The sequence below is a fragment of the Urocampus carinirostris genome, chromosome 10, assembly GCF_059441175.1.
Source record: "Urocampus carinirostris isolate Australia breed hairy pipefish chromosome 10, RoL_Ucar_1.0, whole genome shotgun sequence".
Lineage (NCBI taxonomy): Eukaryota > Metazoa > Chordata > Actinopteri > Syngnathiformes > Syngnathidae > Urocampus > Urocampus carinirostris.
In genome coordinates this window covers 25,136,043-25,161,266 of record NC_142358.1, presented here as the reverse complement: position 1 = coordinate 25,161,266, position 25,224 = coordinate 25,136,043, and the positions used below count along the sequence as shown (strand labels likewise).

At 38.3% G+C, this 25,224-nt stretch overlaps 1 protein-coding gene across 1 annotated transcript in view; it reads right to left on the bottom strand.

The window, feature by feature from the left end:
* LOC148358475 (calsyntenin-2-like) overlaps positions 1-25,224 on the bottom strand; it is a 330,974-nt gene that overhangs the window by 6,025 nt on the left and 299,725 nt on the right. The window contains exons 12-15 of the mRNA XM_088345299.1: positions 22,557-22,768; positions 13,047-13,217; positions 9,250-9,395; positions 6,173-6,296 (exon numbers count right to left, since the gene is read on the bottom strand). Coding sequence (XP_088201425.1) covers positions 6,173-6,296; positions 9,250-9,395; positions 13,047-13,217; positions 22,557-22,768 — 653 coding nt within the window. The remainder of the gene's footprint in view (positions 1-6,172; positions 6,297-9,249; positions 9,396-13,046; positions 13,218-22,556; positions 22,769-25,224) is intronic.

The window sequence follows — 25,224 nt, the reverse complement described above, 5'->3', positions numbered from 1 at the left end:
ACAAACTGGTGATCCAGCTCTACAAAGTGAAATCTCCTATTTTATTTGGGTGTGGGAGAATACATTTTGACCATCCACAGCCCCTGCAGACTGTGTGAGAGGGAAGTGCCCCACGCCATGCAAAAACGCGACACGTAAAGCTTGTTTTGTCTTGTATATGTATATCCATCCATCCATTATCTATACTGCTTTTCCTCTGTAGGGTCGTGGGGTGCTGGAGCCCATCCCAACTATCTTCGGGCAGTGGGCAGAGGACACCCTAAGCTGGTTGCCAGCCAGTCGCGGGGCACACAGAGACAGACAACTCACTTGCTCATTCATACCTAGGGACAATGTGGACCAGCCAGTTAACATGACATGCATGTTTTTGGAATGTGGGAGGAAACCAGAGTGCCCGGAGGAAACTCACGCAAGCAGGGGGAGAACATGCAAACTCCGCACAGTTAGGCCGGTAGCTGGATTTGATCCCATGATGAGGTAACCACTCACCCGGCTTGCCACCCTGTGTGTATATGTATATATATATATATATATATATATATATATATATATATATATATATATATATAAATAATTGCCGTACAGTTTCATATGTAGATCTGTAGACCGTGATCATAAGTACAGGTGGGTGTAAGTCAGCCGTGACCTGTATTTTTGCATCAACGATGCAATTCTCACAAATCTATTCAATATATACCGTATTCATTTAAATGTGGTGGCTCTCAAGTTCACAGCTGCACACATGTAGCACAAAAACTCTTTACTGGCACACTCGCAACATCATCAAAAACACACAGCGGCCTCTTTTTCATCCAAAATGTTTATTCCTCATGCTCTGATCTTTATCTGTCTGAAAGCACAACATTAATGAATCTGGCCTCCGTCCAAATGCAGCTGTTGCTATGTGTGCGCGCTCTTGATCATTAGAAGCCAGCCACTCCTCCAATGATCATTTACTTGACTTATGGGAGAATCCCACCAAAAAAGTAATGATTTTCATGCTACTTGCAGCCTTTCCAGGCCAAGTAGCACTCATTTTTGCAAGTATATACAAGCATAACTTTTGGAAGGACTTATTTTATTTATTTTACGCATTTTGTTTCATGGAGGTTGAAAATATTCCCTTAAATGAATGAAATTACCAACCATCTTCTAGATCAGGTGTGGGCATTCTTTTGGAAAACATTTGCACAGCGGCCTAGCTTGGGGACAACACAATAGATAATTGACATTTGATTTAATATGTCGAGTGTTTTAAATCTGATACATGAGGAAAATTGATAAAAACTTTTTCCCGTTTGCATAAAATTTTGTCTTGTTTCATTGTCCATTCGTTTATAAATAGAGCATTTCATCCAATTGTTTTCTAAACACCCAAAATCTACAAAAAAAATGAATTTATTTATCCATTCATCCATCAATTGTCTGCACTTCTTATCCTCGGTAGGGCCGCGGGGGTGCTAGAGCCCATCCCAGATAGCTTCTGGCAGTGGGCAGAGGACACCCTGAACTGGTTGCCAGTCAGTTGCATTAAATTTATTTACAAATACATTTAATTCTGTGTAACATTAAAGTAACATCTCCCATTTTAAGTACTTAAGTTAAATATTAAGTATTAAATTAAAAAACCTAATGGCAACAGGGCGACTTCAGGCATGTTTTATTGCATGGAATTTAATATCTTGATCGGTAAAGTTAATTTGACAACGCTTTCACAAAAAAATGTAGCCAGCTCTTTGAATGCTGGCTATGAGCACAATGCAAAATATAGTTTTTATGGGGGGGACAGGCTAAGAAACCCGCGTGAGTGCAATCGTATTGTCTTCAACAAAGACTTCTGTTTGAAATCCAATAACATTGAAAAAAAAAACCAACAAAAAAAATATCTGGACAAGCGGTTGCACATGTTCTGTTCGATAAATGGTAGTCAGTCTTTACAACTATAGTAGGGGATTTGGAGTTGTGCGTGGCTCTGGTGACATCTAGTGGACATATCTAAAACTGCAGGTTATTGCTTAACCTAAAGCACCTTTTACTTTTTTCTTATGCGTCTCTCAGCATCGTGTCGCAAGCCGGATTATGAGATGATCTGCATTTATATAGCGCTTTTCAAGTCAATGACTTCCCAAAGCGCTTTACAGTGTGCTTCACATTTCCCAATAGCGGCCTTGTATTGCAGTCATATAAGACGCTAACCTGCTTATTGGGGGTATTAGGGGTTCAGTGTCTTACCCAAGGACACTTCGACATGTAACACGGACAAGCCGGGATTCCAACTGGGATCCCTTGATCCCAAGACGAGCGCTCTACCTCCTGAGCTACTGCCGCCCCCAATTAAAGCTGTTGCTGGACCCTGTACGGCCTGCGGGCCATAGTTTGGTGACACCTCTTCTATATACAATAATTTAGCTTATTTTGAGAATTATTTTAGAGAAATGACATCAAATATCCGCAAGATGAGCAACATTTTCTGCAAAAGAGGTGCACTTTTTCTTTTGCTGCGAGATCGATCACACTCAAATAACTAACAAAGACGGATCACAGATTGATTTGCTAAATCTAAGTACCAATATATTTTCGAATCCTGGTGGAAAGTATTTTTTTAAAATAAGCAAAATAATTTACTATCTTCCAGATAAGATCATTTTGCTTATTTACTGGTTTATCTTTTACATTCTATTAAAAAAAAAACAAAAAAAAACCAAGATAAAATATCTTATAATTGGAGCCCATCCCAGCCATCTCCGGGCAGTGGGCAGGGGACACCCTGAACTGCCAATCGCAGGGCACAGAGGGCACACAGGGACAGACAACTCATTCGCTCATTCACACCTAGGGACAATTTGAACCGGCCAATTCACCTGAAATGCATGTTTTTGGAACGTGGGAGGAAACCGGAGTGCCCGGAGGAAACCCACGCAAGCACGGGGAGAACATACAAACTCCGCACAGGAAGTCTGGAGCTGGATTTGAACCCACCACAGGTTCCCATGACATGAACTGTGCCGCACAAGCGCTAACCACTGCGCCGCCGTGCTGCCCCAAGTTTGCTTACTCATGTTAAAAATTTCGAAACCCTGGTACAGTAATTTTTTATTGCGATTAATGGGCATCACAACCCCCCATGATCGAAAAAAATCAATCAAGAAGCCCCACCCATTTAAACATGCCCTCTCCCGGTCTTCACCTGAAGTAATAGTCGACCGGCGATAACGGATCGCGGCTTCACTGGTGCTGTTCATTTTTGGTAGAATGTCTATCTATCTACCCTGGTCCTATCCCTCGAGACAGGTGACCGGAGAATAAATCTAAAGAAATAGCTTCCAAGCATGACACCCAGTTCCTACTCACAGCAATGCGATCTGGGATAATGGACTGCGGCCGCACGAGTGCAGTTCAGATGCCAGGCCCGACAAAAATTTTGCACTTTTTTTAATTTCATGCTTTTTTATTGCATTTCAAGCATTTTGGATATTATCAAAATGCAGCTAATAAAGCATTTAAGGGAACATTATTTCTTAAAATGTTTTTAGGTTTTGCTGGTCATTTTGGTCTTAAAAATATGTAAAAATACTTTATCTTTGGTTTAAATTGCTATTAAATCAAATACATTTGAGATATGGATTTATTTATCTTGGATTTGGGTCACAGCAGCTTGTAATTAGGGTGGTATGGTTGTTCCTTAAGTCAGATCACTTGAAAACCACTGATTTAGATCAATATATATATTTTTAATGAATGTTGTTGTTTTTTTACACACTGTACCTTTAAACATATAACACAGTTGAGTCATCACGCACCAACTGCCCGCTACTGCCTTCTTCATGACCTTCATTTCGGTCATTCTCCCCCAGTAAAATTTGCACGCAAGCACGCGCACACATGCACAGGCACTCTGGTATCTACAGTACTAAGTAAAATCCATCGGGGTCTGATGAATAATTAAAGCTCGTGTGACAGCACGAGACCCGTGTCTCTCCATGTTCTCTTGACTTAAGAGCACTCAGATGTGCTTCTCCACTTTTAACTGCATGAGAGAAGCAATCTGATGAATCAACTGATGAGGGACTAGGAAGTCCAACAGATATGACCATAATAACCATTTGAAAAACAGCAAGCATAATAGCTATTTTTTTGCAGGAGTGTAAATGTTTTGTGGGGGAAAGTTTTATTCTCCACACTAAGGCTGAGCAAGTCAATCCAAATATTGAAATTAGCTAGTTCGCTTGGCGAAACCCCTCCTTTCCTCAGAAAAGACTATCCATCCCTTTGGTCGCATCTCTCAGGCGAGGGATAGGGAAAAGGAGAACCATGGCTTGGTTTTGCCATGTTTCCTGGGGCTGTGACTTTCGCCCCTTGTTGGTTTCCACGGTCCCTAGGCGACCTAGGCCGGCAAGGTTTTTTCATTTTTTGTGATGAAAATTTTAATAAGGGGATTTGAGAACTGTGGAATGTTTTTGCCAGAGCTTTTCTGGTGGAAAACCCAAACTGACCCAGCTCCACCGAGACCCTAGCTCTGGTAAATTGAGTTCGAGACCCCTGCCTGAAAGCCATTATTCAAAACTCACATACAGACAAAGGAGGGCACTATGGACAATCGTTCATCCCAAAAATGTGCATATCAGGTTAATTGGCCGCTCTGAATTGTCCCTAGGTATGAATGAGCAAGTGAGTTGTCTGTATCTGTTGTGTCCTGCGACTGGCTGGCAACCTGTTCAGGGTGTCCCCTGCCCACTGCCTCGCAAGATCCAAAACAACGAGGCTGGTAGCTGGAATTAAACACAGGAGCTCTGAACTGTGATGCAGATATGCTAGGCAATCACCATCCGGGCCTGACAATCTTGGAAAACTCAGTGTCATAGACTTACTGTTATTGTTGGGAAAAAAGGATACAAAATTGAATTAAACAATATTTGCAAATATTGGATGGCTTACTTGACTAGATTATTTTTTTAACTGGGAAACATATTAAAAAATACAGTATATCAGTGGTTGTTACCATTACAAGTGGCCACAAAGGGGGCTGTGTGTGGGAGAAAGGTGCTTAGACTTAAAAATTCTACCCATTCGGTGAAAAATATTTCTAATCTAGTAAATACACTTTTTTTTCAAATTCAATGTAAAATAAACTTATTTTTTATAATAACTACAGCTATTTACATTATGATCATTGTACATTTAAAAATTAGACAAACAATATGCAAAACTAGTATCGGCTAAAGGAGACCATTTTGCTTAATTTATGTATGCATTTTTCATTTTTTTTTTTTAAAAACAATAACACAATATGTGTTCATATTAGAAGCCCTTAACAATAATCGAGCCTTTTTATTCTGCTAATTGTGTTAAAAAGAAATAAATGAATTAGGATATGTTGAGCAGTGCTTTTCTTAATTAATGAGGAATACAAGTCAAAATCTTATTAAATTACTTATCGTTAAAATGGGCAAAACTTCTGCCAATGGGATTACAATTTAATTATTTCTAATGTGTTGAGGGTATTTTGTTTAGCGTTTGTAGTTTTTGTAGCTATCACTGTCGATGTTGAATATATTTTTAAATATCCCTGGGCCCATTTTGTAGGAAAGTGAAATATTTGTTGAGAACTTGAAAGATGGAATTCAATTGCTGTATTTGATCTAGTTAAGTCAAGTCATGTTAATTTTATAGCCCTTAATCACAAGGAGTCTCAAAGGGCTGCACAGACCACAGATTATTGCATACTACAGACTATTATTACACCATCCCCTGATCTAAAACCTACATGGGAGCAAGGAAAAACTCAAAAATCTCAGCATGAAGAAAACAAAGAAACCTTGAGAAGGGACTGCACATGAGGTAATCCCCCTTCCAGGATTACCAGGCTGCAAAGGATGTTGTAATAACAAAGAATACACAGATTTTATCAACATAAAATAAAGGTAATTCATAAGATATAGAACTGTGTTTTAAGCCCAGATTCAAAGAGTTCCTCTGAGGTTGCGGATCGAATCTCAGGGGCAGAGCATTCCACAACATCGGGGCCCGAACACTCTCGTAACCGCAATTCTAGTAGTGTGAAATCTGTTTCGATAAACCATTATACAATTTTTTTGTGTGACCCTGGAAGTTATCTGAAATATTAATTAAGGAAATAAGATGGAGACAGTGACTTTGCCTTCTGTTTCCCTACCTGAGATATGTTTGGGGTACAGTTCATCAATCGTGGATGGGTGGTGAACTAACTGCATGTGTTGAGGGAGAGCCCAGGTGTGACTGACATGTTCTGTGACCTCAGAACTGTGGAGCACGCTGACCTGTGAAAAATAAAAATATATCATTTTGGTTTCAAACAATAGGACACTCATTTTCTACCTAGCTAGATGTCAGAACTAATTGTCCTCAGAACTTAGCAAATACCAATACTTCCGGACTACAGAGTGCACCTGATAAAAAGCCACATGGGCCAAATTTAGGAAGAAATTCGTCTGTTTTTGTACAAGCCACACAAGATTTTAAGCCTCATGCTATAAAATAAATTCATTTAGGTCCAATTCTAAGATTTAAAAAAAATACAATAATAAGTGGTGAAATGTCAACTACATAAAAGTAACAAAAAGCTTTTATCGTCGCCGGCGACTTTAATCAGGCATGCTTAGGGACTGTACTTCCCAAATTCATTCAATTCGTGGACTGAGCAATTAGGGAAGAAAAACACTGGACCGTGTGTACAGTAAGGTCAAACATCTAGTTGGATCCGGCCATCTCTGTCTGTCCCTCACCCCCTCATACACCCACCTCCGGAGGAAAACAAAGCCTATGCAACAAGGACAGTATAAACATCTTCTTTGTACCTTTATCACTTTGTTTTCTTTGTCCTCACAGTAAAATGTGGTCCTCGAGTGCTACGTCCAATTTCGTTGTCACAATATATTCAACCCATGTTGTAACAATGACAATAAAGGTATATCTATTCTATTCTATTCTACATTGTGCCACGATTAAGACATTTGTTTGTGGACTGTGTCATTGATTTCAATCTGAATAAACTAGCACAACAGTCAATATTATTTGGCATTAACATATATGCACGAGTGCGACAAAAACATTCTCAAAACAAAATTCCATGTACTCTACTGACTAAAATTCAGAAGCTCGTACGATCCCAGCCAGTATGCATGAATTTTTTTAAGTAGTAATAGAAATACCCGCTCTCCTCTCTATCATGTGCAAAAGGGATGGCAGAGCTTAAGATAAGTCGCGTGGCCGTGCATGTCCACGGATTGTTGTGATTGTTTGAATTTTAAACAGTAAATTACATTGTGTTTTGTTTTAAGAATGTTTTTTTGTCGCACTCCTGCTTACACATACCTGTCAACTTCAACCAATTGCTCCCTTTATTAATGATTGCACTTCTCCTTATTAAGTGATAATAAACCATACAATCAAACACACCACCTATTTACTCACAGTAAGACAGACTATGTAGAATAAAAACACATATAATTTGTGAAAACATTTTTTTTTTACTTACAGAATTAAATGACTGATAATAACAAGTAATTTATGCTGACGTTGTCTCTGCTAACAGTAACGGAGACGATCAGAAGTAGAGCTGAAATGGGCAAGCCGAGATCAAAACAATTATACGACATTCACAATTTGAGCTGATCAAAAACATAACATACGGGGAAAGCATATAAGGTAAAATAAATGTGTTAATGGGGTTCACTGTAATTGTTTGCTTAATTATGTCAGCAACCTTACTTTAAGGAAGGGTTGATCATTAAAAAGTTTACAGTCTTTTTGTTTTATTTCACTAATTTCCCTAAGAATTGGACCTTTATAGCAGACTTATGGCATTTTAACTGAAAGTGCCATTCATTTTTAGCTTATACAAGCATAAAGGCTCGGGCATTTCCAAGCATTCTACTTGGGCGAAGTTGTTGGGGCATGGTTTGTTGAAAGAAAAAATGTTAGGGAGCCACTAGAGAGCACCAAAGATCCGCAGGAAGCTCCAGAGCAGCTGGTACATGAAATCAGACGTTTTGGGGGGTATTATTTGGGAGAGTGTAGGGGGGTTGACACGCATCATAGCAAAAAACACTCGCAGAGGCCTAAAATACAACTGTGTGCATTTGTATGAAAATCAGTTCAGCTGTTTTGGAGCCAAAGAGTCACACACACACACACACACACACACACACACACACACACACACACACACACACACACACACACACACACACACACACACACACACACACACACACACACACACACACACACACACACACACACACAAAAGTGGGGATTTATAAAGTACCGTATTTTCCGCAGTATAAGGCACACCGGGTTATAGTGCGCACCCCCAAAAAATAGTTTTTGGTCCCATAGTTTCCATACATGAGGCGCACCGGATTATAAGGCGCTACAATGGGAACGTCGACAAAACAATCAGATAGTTCAGTCAAACTTATTACCCCCTTAACATTCCAAAAGCTTGCAAAGAAGTAAATACGTGTCTCAGACATGTTCAGAAACAGTGTCTGTACGATGTCACCAATCACTCAAATGCATCGTTCCAAATATCATTCGGAAGGTTAAAGTCTTGGGATTCAAGAAATGTCAAACATTTCTTAGTTTCCATTTTATTTTTTGCTGGCCGCATAGCTCACCTAAGTTCTCTTGCAGCCATCATGTTCAATAATGATTTGTAACCATGGTCTTCTTACAATCCAGGAGAGTAAAATATTTACAAATACAGAATAGTAAAAAATGTTTTCTCTATGCCGTAGTGCAACCCAACGTGTGATTCACATTCATCTTTTTCAGCCAATTGCAGGCTTTGTTTCGCCCCTTTAGTCTGTGCGAGCCTGTAAATGATAAAAAGGATCCGCCCCCTTTACCTCCGAATAACTTTAGCCAATAGTGACTGATTCAAATGATGATTGACGCATTGGTTAGGAAATGAAACGCCGGTATATAAATCCCAGCATACAACGCGGACTACTTCGCCTTCGGAGGAAAATGTAGTCGGCGGCTGCTTCCCTTAGTTGCAAGACTTTGCGACTTAATATTGATCCATATATAAGGCGCACTGTATTATAAGGCGCATGGTCAGCTTTTGAAAAAAATAAAGGCTTTTAGGTGCGCCTTATAGTGCGGAAAATACGGTAGTTTGGATGGATTGGATTAGGATAAAAGAATGTTGAGGAAATGAGCCACCTTCTCTGGTTTAATGATCAAGGAAACTGTGGCTGCACTGACCTCTAAGGTAAATTCATTGCTGGTGTAGCGTCCATTGAGCTCTGAACACGTAAGACGGAACCTTCTTTCTGTTAAGAATGCTGGCCGCCAGTTGTAGTAACGCACCTCTTGGATCACGTCCTCATAGATTGCCATGGAGTCCACACCTAGGTAGAAGAATTAAATCTTATAAAACACTAGTGCGGTCAAAGAAAGCTTTAAATTAAATGGGACAATGTGCATTATATGTGCAACTGAAAACAAGTGCTTGAAAGTACAAAAAGGAATACAAACTACAGAGACTCAAAGTAACCAAAACACACAATTTTACTACAAATTTTTGGGACCCGATTTAAGGTTTTGGAGTACCCTTAGCAGCAAGATGACAGACAAGTAGGTCACCTCCCTCTAGGTGAGGCTTATATGACTAAAATCAATGCAATATTTTTGACAGAGTATTAAAAAAAAAAAAGGTTCCATTGATTCATTCATTATCTGCACCGCTTATCCTCAGTAGGGTCGAGGGGAAGAATGTTTACATAAGTCATATTTTTTTGCTTATTATTTTAATTCATATTTTTATTCAATGAATGAAGTTTCCTGTGCCACTAGGAGGTACTAAATAATACACACTGTCCCTTTAAAGTAACTTAAGACTTTTTAAAACCCTAGTGGTTCTCAAGTTTTTTGTTTTTTCTAACCGAGATACCCCCTGAGTAAAATTTTTTCAACAAAGTACTTCTGGGTAAAGGTTTATGTGTTGGGTTATGGGTATTTGAAATAAATACAAAGGCTGTGGATATATAATGAATGGCCTTTGATCTTTTTGGAGAATTCATTTTAACTGATTTACTAAAACTTGGAGCATGTTTTCAAGTTTTGTACACTGAAAAAAAGGTCTAGTTAGGGTAAAATTGAGGCAAAAACCTAATAAAAAAAATACATTCCCAATTAGTGTAAAATATGATTATAAGGATGGCAAACAACTTGAAAATTCTTATTTTAAGATTTATGTTGTGATTTTTTTGTAACACAAAGTAAAACAAATTGTAAAATCATCATATTTTCAATTCACCTATTTGTTAACTATATTTTAACTTCCGGTCACACAGGGAACAGAGAAAAATAATCTAAGATAATAGTAAATATGTATTTAAAAAAATACTGTATTTACTTATATTTAATAGCCTTCTGAATGATCTATTAACAAAACAAAGAAGTGTCATTTTTTCCTTTTCATGCATGAAATCAATATGTAAATCACAATTTATCCTTAGGCATTTTTAGTCAATATCTATTCTAAAAAAAGACAGTATTAACGTATATTTGATACCATTCTCAACACGATAGCCATTTTGTATACAATTCTGGTATTTTCCTGAAGTAATCAATTGGTGATTGTGTGAATGCTTTAAAATAATTTAAAGTACTTTGTGCTTTAAATTTTTAAATTTAAGTACCTTTCAGAATCATGGATTTAATCTGCATGGTTTGGAATACTGACTACAAATTCACATGTTTCATTAATCATTCCTGAGTACATTTACGTGCAGGAAAAAATTGGATTAAGATAAGAATATCACCAATATTTGGGTTTTGTAAGGCCATGTTAATTCACCCATTAATCTATATATGCTTTTACGGCCCGACGAAGACAGCTAATCCATTCATTGGCGGAATACTTAATGATGTAAACCCATTTTGCTTATCTGATGTTTTATATGCATGCTGAATTTCTTCTCCGGCAATTTTTTTCTTCATTGGGGCGACAAAAAACTTGGCCATGTAGTGCATAAACAAATTACTGTGAAGCTTTGCTATAACATGGTACACTTTTCACTGACTTACTATACCACTGATTTGCATCCTGCATCGAGTTTTGTATTCTGATCGGCGAAATATATAATGGATGGATGGAATAGCAATTTTAATTATATAATTGTAAAACAAATTAAGGTTTCTACTTCACAATTCACTGAATAAACTACAACTCAGGCAAACTCGCTAAATAAGCCTCATTTAAACTATTTATTTGTCCATGACATTTTGATTTTATATTCTGTTACCACGGCAAACTTGCCATAGTCTGAAAAAATGACACATACAGTGAATAAAATAAATATTTGAACACCCTGCTATTTTTCTATTTCTCTCACTTAGAAATCATGGAGGTGTCTGAAATTGTCATCGTAGGTGCATGTCCACTGTGAGAGAGATAAACTAAAAAGAAAAATCCAGAAATCACAACGCATTATTTATCAACGATCTATTTGTGTGATATAGCTGAAAATAAGTTTTTGAACACCTGAGAAAATGAATGTTAATATTTGGTACAGTAGCCTTTGTTTGCTACGACAGAAGTCAAACGTTTCCTGCTGTCTTTCACCAGGTTTGCTACCACTGCAGGAGGAATCTTGGCCATTCCTCCACACAGACCTCTTATATCATTCAGGTTTCTGGGCTGTTGCTGAAATACACGGAGTTTGAGCTCCCTCCAAAGATTTTCGATTGGGTTCGATCTGGAGACATGCTGGGCCATGTTAGAACCCTGATATGCTTCTTACGAAACCACTCCTTGGTTTTCCTGGCTGTGTGCTTCGGATCGTCGTCAAGTTGGAAGAAGCAGCTACGACTCAGCTTCAGCTCTAACTGAGCAAAGGAGGTTGTTACCCAAAATCTCACAACATACAGCCCAGCCATCCTCTCTTTATTGCACTCATCCTGTCCCATGTGCAGAAAAACACCCCCAAAGCATGATGCTACGACCCCCATGCTTCATAGTAGGTATGTAGTATGGTGTTCTTCAGATTGTCCTCTTTCTTCTTCTTCCTCCAAACATGCTTAGTGGAATTATGACCAAAAAATTCCGTTTTGGTCTCATCTGATCACAAACCTTCTCACATGACTCCTCTGCATCATCCAAATTGTCATACGTAAACGTCAAATGGGCCTTGACCTTGGAAACGGTGGTCTCAGCTCTTTTCAGTTAATTTACCATCTTCTGTCGAGTAGTTCCGAGCCGATTCCTCACCTTATTTAGAATCTTTGAGACCCCACGAGGTACTATCTTGCACGAGGCTCTACTCCGATTGGGATTCATGTTCAGCTTTTTCCATTTTCTAATGATTGCTCCAACAGTGGATCTTTTTTACCAAGCTGCTTGGCAATTGCTCCGTAGCCCTTTCCAGTTTTGTGGAGGTGTAAGAACTTTGGACAGCTCTTTGGTCTTTGCCATGTTACAAGTTAGTATTACTGATTGTATGGGGCGGACGGATATCTTTATGCAGCTAGCGATCTCAAACCAGTGCATCTGATTCAGGTTGATGCATGGAGGGCATGAGGACTTCTAATGGGCAGACTAACTGGGTCAGAATTCTAGAATATACACAGGTGTTCAAATACTTTTCGTGATTTCTGGATTTTTCCTTTTAGTTTTTAGTCTCTTACAGTGAACATGCACCTACCATAAAAATTTCAGACCCCTCCATTGTTTCTATGTGGGAGAAATAGCAAAATAGCAGGGTGTTTAAATATTTATTTTCTTCACTGTACTAGATATAGTCTGAGTCCATGCCTTTGCCAGGCAATGCACGAGCACAACTTGTAAACAACGACGCAAAAAACAACAACCATACTTAATAGATGGCGGTGGGTTACGTAAACAAAAAAAATCTTTCATTTAATGTCAAAACCTAATTGAAGAAATTACTTCTATTTTTTCAAAAATTCTTAAACTTTAATCTGTATGTAAACATGTTGATTGAGATTTGAGAAAAAAAAAAACCTTAGAAGTGATTCATTTCATGATAGTAGCTAACCATAAATGGACATCCCAGATGTGGAATTTGTGGCATCCAGATGTTTTCCAAGCAAAATACTTTGCTGCAGTTGCAGTGATTCTTGATTATGGTCCAACTCTTCACCTAACACTAGAATGTCGCAGTAGTCCAGATTGTGAACGATCTCCTCAAGAACTTCTTGTCTTTGGTCTACAAAAAGAAAACACAAACACACGCAGCTTTTGAGATCACACAAACTTTGGAGGGAGCATCTACTGTATCAGTAATTGAGTGAATTTTCAATGACAGGTCTATTTGCACATTTAGGTGTGATTCTGTCACGCCGAATTGATGCTTCCCTGCGAGAGAGTCGGAACAACTAACAGCACAAACTGCAACGCGGCGTCTCCTAAGATGTCGACACCAATTACTCGTAACACACAAACACACTTACACACTTACACACACAGTCTTAAGAGGCCGTTAAATGTGTAAAGCTTGTCCCCACTCTTGGGAAGAGAGAGTGAGGAAGATGGCTGTGTCATGATGCAAGTACTTTGACTTTCGGAGAGAGCTCAATTGCTGTCTGAGGGGACTTGTTACTACAGCAGTTTATGACGTGTTTATGCTTAGGTGGGTTACAAAAGGTCAAGCAGAGAATAGAGGATGAGTGAGCATAACTGATTTGTAATAAGTGGTGTAAACATTGACTTTAAGATATAATACCCCTAGTGGCTAACCAAACACAAATGTGAAATGTGTACCTAAAAATCCCATATTGGCCAGGAATTTGTGAGTGCGCCTTATAATCCTGTGCACATCATATGAAGTAAAATACGCTGGATTAAATTCAAAATACATACCATACTACACAAGGACTTACAGTACAGTATTTGTGCAATGGTTGAACCATTAAAAAACATGGCTGACCATAATTGTAAAGAACTGTATGAGTTGGCATTCAAACACAGGTAACAGCAACTATTCAGATGGCATTGAAAAGACATTTGGGTTTATCTCACCATCACACTATGTTTTACTCAAAAACTAATCATTGAGAATGGAAACAACAGATATTTTTTTCCGAAATACATCCATAAACACAAAGTCAGATTCATCATCAGATACACCAAAGAGTCATTTTCCTTGTTGTGCTTTTTTGCGTTTGTTTATATCTTTCAGGACAACTTTCTGTTTTCTCCATTCTCTAATTTGTATATCTGGCACTGTGTGTAAAATCAAATGCCTTTATTAAATCAAGTGGTTAGCTTTTGGTTATCTCACCACTGCGGCCAGGGTTCCATTCCCATTGCAGACATTGTTTTCCTATTTTGGTCAACGTCATTTTTCGTCTGAACAGTTCACATATGTCGTAAGTCTTTAAAATGCGCAATGGTTATACACCAATACATATACACAAATAAATAAACTAGCTGGGATAAGCTTCAGCACACACGGACGCTAGTTGGGATAAGCCCTGCAGAAAATGGATGCATGGATAAATACACTAGCTCTTGTAATTTTCAGTCTATGCGCCTGTAGCTTTAATTCCATGTGCCTCTTATATGAAAAATATATGAAAATAAAAACTATCTTAGGGGTGCCTTATAACCCTAACCACCTTATAGGGTTAAAAATACGGTATAAATGGAAGATACATCAACATATTTTTGCTTTAGAATTCACGTTTTACTAGGGTTCCTCCTAAAACCATAAAATATACATTCATCATGTATTAATTATTCATTTTAATGGTAAACAGAAAAACTCCATATTTTATTAGAGTAAGATAAACAAATAAACAAACCTAACTTACTTATTACACATTTATTGGGAAACCATCCATCCATTATCTGCACCGCTTATCCTCAGTATTGTCGGGGTTATTGGCAAACCATTGCATATAAACAAATGCTTTCAGACACGATGGCCCTATTATAACCGGAATATTGCGCTGTTGTGGGCATGATAGCATAGATCTCTCACGTCAGAACTGGCTGATCTCTACTTTAAAAAGACAATTTTTTTGTATTTGATCTGAATGTGACGTCCGATTAGAAATAATTTGTGTTTCATATGAAAATTAGCATAACTATAGATCTTGATTTAGGGCTATATTTACATTTAGTGTGACAGGAAAATACATAATTCAATATTTATGGGTCGAAATAAATGACTGATAATAATAAGTACTAAATACCTGTATTATAAATCCCCCAAACTAATAAGACATACTGTAGTGGTCAGGGTACAAGGTAGTATTCTCAGAACTCAGTGTCGATTGGTAGCAAGCCTATGGACGATTGCAGTGACGTGCAGTGAGGTTTTTTGTCTGGTGAGGCTTTAATAGAAAGGTCATTCTCCATTATACAAAAATAGTCCATGCAACAAGAAAAAAAAAATACTACCGTAGAATTCGGACCATAAGCCGCAACATTTTCCACAAGCTTTCAACCCTGCGGCTTATGCGATGATGTGGCTAATTTATGCATTTTTTGTAACGACCGCCAGGGGTTCCCGAGCAGTAAAGGTAAGAGTGAGACAGGTGGAATATATGAGTCGAGGAAAACGGCAAGTTTAATGTCACTTCTTGCTTTGTGCATGAATAAACAGACCCTCATCATGGAAATTGTGTCAATCGAAAGCGGAGGGCTAACTACCATATTGGGGATACATTTACTAGTCTGTTTATTATGAAACTGAAATAATGTGGCGAAACAAACAGATTACAAGAAACAACGTCTTATGAAGCAGAAATGTTTTAGGCGGATTTCTATTCATCTCAGCATTATCGTGTGTTTTGGAGTAAATATTTTACACGGTTAGATTCTTCAGATGGTACTTGATGTCATGAAACCATTTTCGCAGAGATTCAAATAAGTTGAAGTAGACCAGGGAATGTAATGGTGAGTTACGCCGGCTTCATAGTTTTCAATTTCTTGGTTCAGACTGATTGTGATATTTCTTGTTGAGTGTATTTAAAATCCCAAGAGTTTATGCTCTCCAATGATATGTGGCATGACGTATTTCATTGACTGGTGACATCGTACAGACACTTATTTGTTTATCAAAAGTCCGGTGGACAGGAAAAACATTCAGAGAGGAATCAACACAAGAAGATCATCGACTGCTCTCTGCCCAGTCTCGAAGACATTGCAAGCTTGTTTAACCAATGCATAGCTATCAACGTTATAAAAGACAGTTCCACTCTGGCTACCACCTTTCTGACCTGTTGCCCCTATGGTTGGCACTGCAGGTCCCTCAAAACTAGAACAAACAGCAATACAGCTTCTTCCAAAGAGCCATCACCACCACAGTCCTATACACAAAAACGTGTAGAGTATATAGTTGGTTCTCGAAGTCAAAATAAATGAAAAAAAAAATAATCACAAAAGGCCAGAGGTGCGTGTGTAGCAGGCAATTCAACGTACAGACCCCCCTTTTGTAATGACAATGTATGGTTTCAAGTCTTTACTAAACAGATGTAGATAAGCTAAGCTAAACGGAGCATTTTACGGTTCAGGTTTCATGGGTACCTAAACCGCTAGTGTTGTCCGGGCACCACTTCCTGTGCTGTGCCTTGGGCAAGTACAGCCTTGCAGCACCCATCCCGCTCTAGGGCAGTTTTTTAGGACAAGGGTTTTCTCCCCCGCATGACACAGACAGTTCTGGTTTCTAGGAGTACCCGAGCAGGAGAATCCTCCTGATCTGACTCAGATACAGCACCTTCATCATCTGGTTGATGGTGTTTTTCAGTGTGAAGCATCATCCCACTTTTTAGAGATGTGACAATACTAATCGTGGGGGAAATCTATTCCTACTAACACTTAATGAGAGAGTTATTCCAGGAAAATCATAAATTTATGTTAAGCTCGCCCCAGCTGACGAGTTTAATTATATTAATTGTGACCCAAGATAATGTGGACAAAGTATTGCTCCAAATCAGGGAGACGGTCTAAGTTTTTACTGTGCAGTGGACAAGTTGCAATAATGTGGGCCGGAAAAGTTGGGATAAAACTTCCCAAGGGAATGAAAACCGCCAAAGGACTCTGAGGCAAGGGTATGAACAGCAACTAAATTCTGAGTACAATTATAAGTTGATAAATGAACTAAGGACCTTGGCGGTCCTTGGGAAAATAACTGAGACTAAGCCTCCGAAAGGCGTCCCAAGATGGAAAAGGAAAATGAAGCGGCTCCAAGTCTGCAGCAAATGAATGACATGGAAGGCAACCAAGAGAACAATGAATGATTTACACGGTCTCAAAGAAGTGTATAGCACGGCCCTAAAACGATTTTTTTTCTTGAAATCTTACGAGAAAACGCGATCTGCTCATTAGGGAACTTCATCTTGTGCGTCCCTGGAACCGTTGTCTCCGCTCCCTTCCCTTTTCGTTACAAACGTTTCTTTCTTTGGCTGGCAGCTAATCACTTACCCCCGGCTCCCGACATGCGGGGGTCGGCAAATTTCGGCCTGCAGGCAGGATAAGGCCCTCCACCTGATTTAATTAGGCCCGCAAGACAAAGATGAAAAGCACAAAGGAATAATATGCCCCTATCATTTCAAACAATGACCTGCAGTTTTGAAAATATTTCCACTGGATGTTAGCAAAGCCAAGTGCCACTCTCAAATCTGTTTTTGCTGACTGCCATTAATCAACCAGAGAACATTGAGGAAACACATCCCATTGTAAAAGTAACAGACACACTGTTTAAGGCACTCATTTAGATTACCAAATCCACAATTAAAGAAGAAGCGCCTGCGGGTCTTTGTGGAAGTTCAAATAATCTTTAGCTCTTTTCTGTATGGATATAAAATCTAACAGCTAAGTTCTCAAATTCAGGTAAACATTTTAACTAAACAATAAAACGCAGAAAAAATCTTGAATCAATTAATCAATCATAAAGTGTTTTAAACCGGGCTGCCAAACAAACATGGTAAAAATATAACATGTTAAAAAAAGTACAACAAAAAGAAAATGTATGTTTATATTAGTGCCCTTTAATCCCGTGTCCCTTCGTGTGCCCCCATAAAAACTATATTTTTTGTTCCGCTAATGGCAAACATTAAAATAGCTAGTGAAAATGTTTTGTACTTCCTTTTTTTATTAAATTTTATTCATCAATATATTAAATTTTGCATTGCACTGAGTTTTTTGATGCAAAATGACCAAATGTAGTGTTTGACAAGGGAGATAATAATTTACCATTACTTTTAATTAAAGTTTTTATTTGTAAAAAATAGATTTATCTTTTATATTTTCAATGTTCCAAAATCAGTCAAATAATTGAATGGTCCTTTATGAACTAGTAGGCACTGAAACATAACCTAAGATAATTCAAATGAGGAAAAACAGGTTTTCTTATGTTATTTAGTTTCCTAATATTCCTTCTTCGCAACATTGCTAAAATTCGTCCTATACTGTCTCAGTCGGACGCGGAGATCATAATTCACGCGTTTGTTACCTCCCGTCTCGATTACTGTAATGCACTACTTTGCGGTCTCCCGAAGTCCAGAATCAGGATTCTTCAGCTGGTACAAAATGCTGCAGCGAGGCTTTTAACTAGGACAAAAACGTCCGATCACATCACGCGGATTTTGGCTAACCTGCATTGGCTCCTTGCTAGCATAAGATGTGATTTCAAGGTTCTCTTAATATCATACAAAATCATGTTGAGGTTTTTGAGTTTTTCCTTGCCCTCATGTTGGTTCCAGATCAGGGGATGATGTAGTAATAGTCTGAAAAATAGTCTGTGTAATAACCTGTGCAGCCCTTTGAGACTCTTTGTGATTAAGGGCTATACAAATAATAATGACTTGACTTGACTTCATGTATTGCTAAAGTATTGGGTTTAAGACTCTATCGCAAGGATATGAAACTACGTTTGGCTCTGGAGCCGGACGCAGACTTTTTCCAAATTTTAAGCTTTGTGTTTTTGTATTGTGCTCTATCATTCAGCCTACATTAGTAACCTACCAAAAGTATTATAATCACTGATAACAAGGGATCTTTTGTAAATACAAAACATTTTTTTACAAACAATGGGGAATTTCTTTTTTCATATTTGGCATCGACTATGTTAACTAATTTATTTTAACAGTTCAGTGAATGCGATTTAACACCTGAAACAACTCACACATTGTACCAAATCAACACTGCCCCCTAACAGTCGGAGAGGGCATTTGGATTGCATTTGTTGAAAAAAAAATCATAACTTTTGATAAAAAAGATTTGCTACTTTTTTTGACATACTCAGACCATACTAAATCATTTATGGTTCATTTTCGTATTTGACATGCCCGCTCTATGGGCATACAAAAAAAAATTAAACACATCAATCAGCCATTTTTTTCCTCTCCGGCCCAGCCCTTATGCATTTTTTTTTTCAAACCAATCTCCATTTGTCCATTGTGACTTACCCTGCCTCAAAGTAATGTATCGCATGCCACTAAAATATATTTTCTTAAAATCGTACGGGAATACGAGATCTGCTCATTAGGAAACTTCATCTTGTGCGTCCCCGAAACCACGTTTCCGATTCCCCCTTTTTGTTTCGATTTTTTTTTTTGCGTGGGTGGCAGCTAATCACTTTCCTCCGGCTGCCTACAGAAAGAGCTCACCTACTCAAACTCCTAAGGCACTGCTCCTTTCTGCTCTGCTTCCTCCATTGCATTATTCACAACAGAGGGTTCAGACCTCTCTCGCTCTTATCTCCTCCTAATTAGCTCAGGGCCGAGCCAAATCGGCATGTTCCTGCCACAGTGGTCAGGGACAAGAGGATTTGAATACTCATTGTCCTACGGGTTAGGTGAGTGATTCTGCAAACCTGTCTGCAAAGGTCTGACATAAGTATGTGAGAGGGTGTATTAGAAGCAGAGGTGTGCGTGTCGCCGAACTTGTGTCTCGGGGGCGAGCCCTGTAGAGTGCTGCTGCGGGAGGGACTTAACATAATGGCAAGGCAAGCAGATATGCATTTGATGCAAGAAACCATTAAGCTGAAACTGCAGTTAGCTGCTAAGGTGACGTAGCTCTCGTCTTTATACCATACTATTAGGTCACCAGTTACCAGAGGTAGGCAGTATGAAGAATTTTTACTCCGTTACATTTAGTTTTGGGTAATTGTGTACTTGCTCCGAGAATTTTTAAATCCCCATACTTTATTTTTACTTGAGTAAATTGGTGAAGAAAAAAATTGTACTTTTACTCCGCTACATTTGGCAACATTGAAGTCGTTACTTCGTTACTGAATAAATACCCTGCACGTAAGTACATATCCGTCTGTCTCCGCTAAGGCGCATTTATTTTGACGCAGAACTCCGCCAGGCTCTACCATGTTAACCAATCAAACGTAGCAGCCTCGTCACGAGACCATATTCAACTTAAGCAGCAGTAAAACATGTTTCCAGAGGAAACAGATGGACAATGTCAATTAGCAATGGAGAATATGAAAACACAAAAGAGGAGGAGCACCCCTGGCCTCACATCAAAAGCATATTTCCCTTAAAAAGGGTGCCAAAAACAAGCTGCAATATGCAATGTCTTCATTGTTTGAGTTTATGGGCTAGCTTGTTGTCCTGCTTCCACAGTCAATTAAGTATTGGAACTTTAAATCTGCTACATGTGCTAAATTTATTTGTTTAATTTTTACTATTTTTGTTTTATTGTTTATTAAAGCACTTGAAGTTCCGTTGATTGTTTTAATCTACTTTTAAATCAAATGTGATTTTTTGTTGTTAATCGAATGGATTTGTTAATTTGCTGATCTGATTGGTTGTTTGAAAAAAAAATCAATAAATACGAAATTGCTAAAGTTACTCAGTACTTGAGTAATTTTTTCACCAAGTACTTTTTTAGTTTTACTCAAGTGAGTATTTGGATGACGACTTTTACTTCAACTGGAGGAGTATTGTTCTGAAGTAACAGTAATTTTACTTAAGTAAAATTTCTGGCTACTCTACCCACCTCTGCCAATTACTAACTTGGTTGAATCACAGCAAAGTCCAGACTATAACCCGCAACCTTTTTAAACACTGCGGCTTTAAATACAGTGCTATCGTTCAAAAGTATGGAGTCCTCCCAATAATTTTGTGTCTTCCAATAAAAAGTCCAACTTTTATTTAACAAACGAGTTGCCCAATGTTAGTGTATTATTTTGCCCACATCAATCTCTTGCTTTTGTTGGCCAGTATCAGATATGGCTTTTTCTTTGCCAATCTCCCTTAAAGGCCAGCATCCCAGTCTCATTTTCATTGTAGATGTTGACACTGGTGTTTTGTGGGTACTTTTTAACCATGCTGCTAGTTGAGGCCCTGAAAGGCATCTATTTATTAAACAAGATACTTTAATGTACTTTTCTTATTGCCACTTCTTTCTTCTTTGGTTAAAAACCTGTTTGTGCTGTTCTGTGTAGGGAGTAGTACACACTGTTGTGGGAAATCTTCAGTTTATTGGCAACTCTCACACAAAAGTCTTTATTTCTTAGAACAAGAATAGACTGTCCAGTCTCACATGAACATTCTCTTTTTCTGGATATTTTGAAAGATTATTCACACCCACAACAAATATGAAGCTCCAGATTCTCAACTAGCTCAAAGGAAGGTCAGTTTTGTAATTTCTCTAACCAGCTAAACTGTTTTCGTCAGTTTTAACATCTTTGCGCACGGGTTTTCTAATCATCGATTACCTTCTAAAGCAATCATTAAACACAATGTACTATTAAAGGAATGGAGTGCCAGTTGCTGAAAATGGACACTTTCAGACACCTAAGTAGATATTGCCATACAAACCAGATGTTTGCAGGTAAAATAGTAATTGATCATGTTAATAATAAATGTTTTTTTTTTGTTTGTTTTGTTTTTACTCGTAACTGCCACCTTTGGCCTTAAAGTGTAACTACAGCTATTATGTCAACCTCAAGCAAAGTTTACCACAAACCTGTAGTGCTGTGAACTAAAACTAAAAGGAAGATACAATCTGATAGGTGAGTCACAGATAAAAAGTCAACGCTCTGTACTCCTTTTGTTATTTGTGGAACATGCCTAATGTGAAAAAAAAAGAGTTATTTCGGACACCCAAGTCCTTATGTCCACTTCTGTAATAATGCGTTATGGAAACATTGCAAAACTACAATAGCTGTGCGCCATTCAAGACAAAAGTGTTCCGGCCTATTAAATTCAATTACATTATGGCCTTGGAGAGGGAAATATATTTCTGGGAAAAGATGCCAAATCAACAAAACCAAAATGTAGAGGCAGCTTTTTCTGGGTATTTTTCACATCGAGGGTAACCTGGCTGACTGGTTGTGAAAGATGGTGGGGATATTTTAACACATTCCCCCTTTTCTTGGGTGGACAAAACCACAAACAAAAAGACAAAAAACAAACCTATTTAGATTAAAAAAAAGAAAAAACAACCACGGTGTGCTCATCACTGGTGATAAACAAACATGAAGTTGACTAGTCAATCACAGGTAAACTTTAGTCCAATTTGCCACCTCCAAATATTTGTCACTAAAATGAAACCTCGACTTTCTGATGCTGCGGTTTGCTACCTGTGTTATGGGCGGTAGCGTCTCCCCTGGGGATGGTGCTGATGATGTGGAGCTGCTGGAAGAGCCGAACGCCTTCCGGCACCTGAAAGTCGGAGGCGGGCCGGCTATGCCTTTCTAATCCAGTGATGGTTATCATGGGCTCGCTGGGTTGCAGCACCATCACTGCTGCCTCAATGGCAGGGATGGTGATGCACGTGTCTTCACCAAAACACCTGCAAATAAGCCGAAAGGAAATACAGGGCGTCATGGTCTAAAATAGAATAGAATAGAATACTTCTGTTGATTTACGCGTGATGAAAATTTTTTGCAAAAATATGAGAGTTTGCATGACAGGAGAAACAAGATAAATATGTCTTAAAGACTTTAAAAAGATAAGGATAAAGGATAACATAATAAAAATCTTCTACACATCCCCTATGGCATAATATCCAACTGTTTTAATAAAACTACAATGAAACAATTATGCAATCTAAATCCTCTCGCCACACTGATCAGAGCTGAATCCAGAACCAAGGTGACATGGGAAGAGGCAGAGAACATAAGTTGTGTCTTTGTGCATATGACATCTTGGTCCTGAGCCAAGAATGAGTGAGTTCTGTACATCTCTGCTTAAAGCTATTACCACCTTCTTCGAACCCTCAGGGTACTGCATCAACTGCAACAGATCTGAAGTTATGCCCATATGAGCATCATGTTCTCAGGACCAACTAGTACATTTTAGTTTCAATGGCTCTCAAAAGGTATGGTGTATTTAGGTAGAGAATTGTCTGTTGATTAATATGGAAAAGGTTTTGGACAAAGTTGAAATAAATCTTGACATTATTGGAAAAGGTTAATGCAATCAAAATGTCAGTGGCACCACAAATATATTAATAACATGAATTATACCTATATGCATCCCCTAGAAAATACTGATGCACTATGATAACATAATAAAACATTCTTTTGGGAATGGAAAGAAACCAAGAATTTGTCTAAAAAAATTGTACCTGTTGTGAATGAGGTTTTGATTAATTAGTATAGTATTTGAGAACACTGGAAACTTCTGAAAATAAGGGAAAAGGAACAATCAATCAAATTTGAGAACACTTAAACATGGTCTGGCAGGAAGGACACGAAACCTGTAAAACGTTCCAGTTCACAGAAAAATATGCACCAATATGGCGTAACCCGTAAGTAAAAATCGGAGGGCACTGTTTTTACTGACATGATTGATTAAGAAAAACACACACAAAATCTTTTTTTTCATTTAAAATCGGATTTCCCTGCCTATACTGGTTGCAAAGTAAGACACGCTTTAAACCTTATTATGTTTTTTGGTTTTGGGATCCAAATACAGAGGAATACCTCCACTTTGTGATGTGTTACTGAATAGGTGTTCGACCAATCTAGTTCGGTTTTATTACTACTATTAATAATAATAATAGTATTATTATGAGAAACGTCTGAAAGTTTTCAAAGGTTACTCTAGAAATTACAAGTCTGTATCTCCAACAGAGTCTATTTCAGCAGGGCACTCAGATTTTTTTGCCTGACCAAATCCTCCCCCCCTGCTAACTCTTGAATAAAAAGTCCAAATAACCCCAAATCCACTGTGCTGACTTATTTATGCCACAGAAGGTTACTCTAGAAGTTACAAGTTTGTATCTCAAACAGGATCTATTTTAGCAGGGGGGGAGGATTTGGGCAGGCTTTTTTGTTGTTTTGACTACCCAAATCCCCCCCCCCCCCCCCCCCCCTGCTAACTCCTGAATAAAAACTCAGAATGACCCCAAATTCACTGTGCTGACTTATTTATACCACAGAAGGTTACTCTAGAAGTTACAAGTCTGTATCTCAAACAGGATCTATTTTAGCAGGGGAGTCAGATTTTGGCAGGTAAAATGCCTGCCCAATTTCTCCCCCCCCTGCTAACTCCTGAATTAAAACTCAGAATGACCCCAAGTTCACTTATTTATGCCACAGAAGGTTACTCTACAAGTCACAAGTCTGTATCTCAATGAAAATGTTGAAAGGTAACTAATCTGAAAGTACTTTCAGGCTGATTTGAATAACGGGTCAAATCTGACCTGCTAAAACAATTCTTTTTGCAGGATTGGTTCAAAGATTCCAAGTACAATACAACAACTTTATGGTCAATAAATTGTCTATTTACAGTAACAACTGAAAAAAGTCGGAAATACTCCAAAAACACCTAGGTGACATATTGATGTAAACAGAATGGTATCCTGCATCTGCTTCTGACTACCCCTTTCCAAACATGTTATGTAACATTATTTTGTTGTTGACTCGTTATTTTTGTCCTGTTTTTATTTTTAATGTTTGATATAAAAGTTTTCAATCATTCATTCATCCTAAAACAGAGATGTCGAACTTACAGCCCACGGGCCGGATTTGGCCTGCCAGATGAACATGTTACATCCCTGTGTGGTATGCTCTGTTGTGATTCTGTTGTTGTGTTTTTGTTCTTATCAATTCCAGCCCCTGATAACATAAGGCTATTATAGTACATCAAATAAAGGCTATTTGTGTACAATTAGTTGTGATCGCGGAAATCATAGCGTACATTTACGTTGGTGACTTTTTCATCCGCGTTAACAAACGCATTTTGTAGAATACGATCGCACTTTATAAACGCGTTGTATAGACTAGGATCTCCCAATTGTTA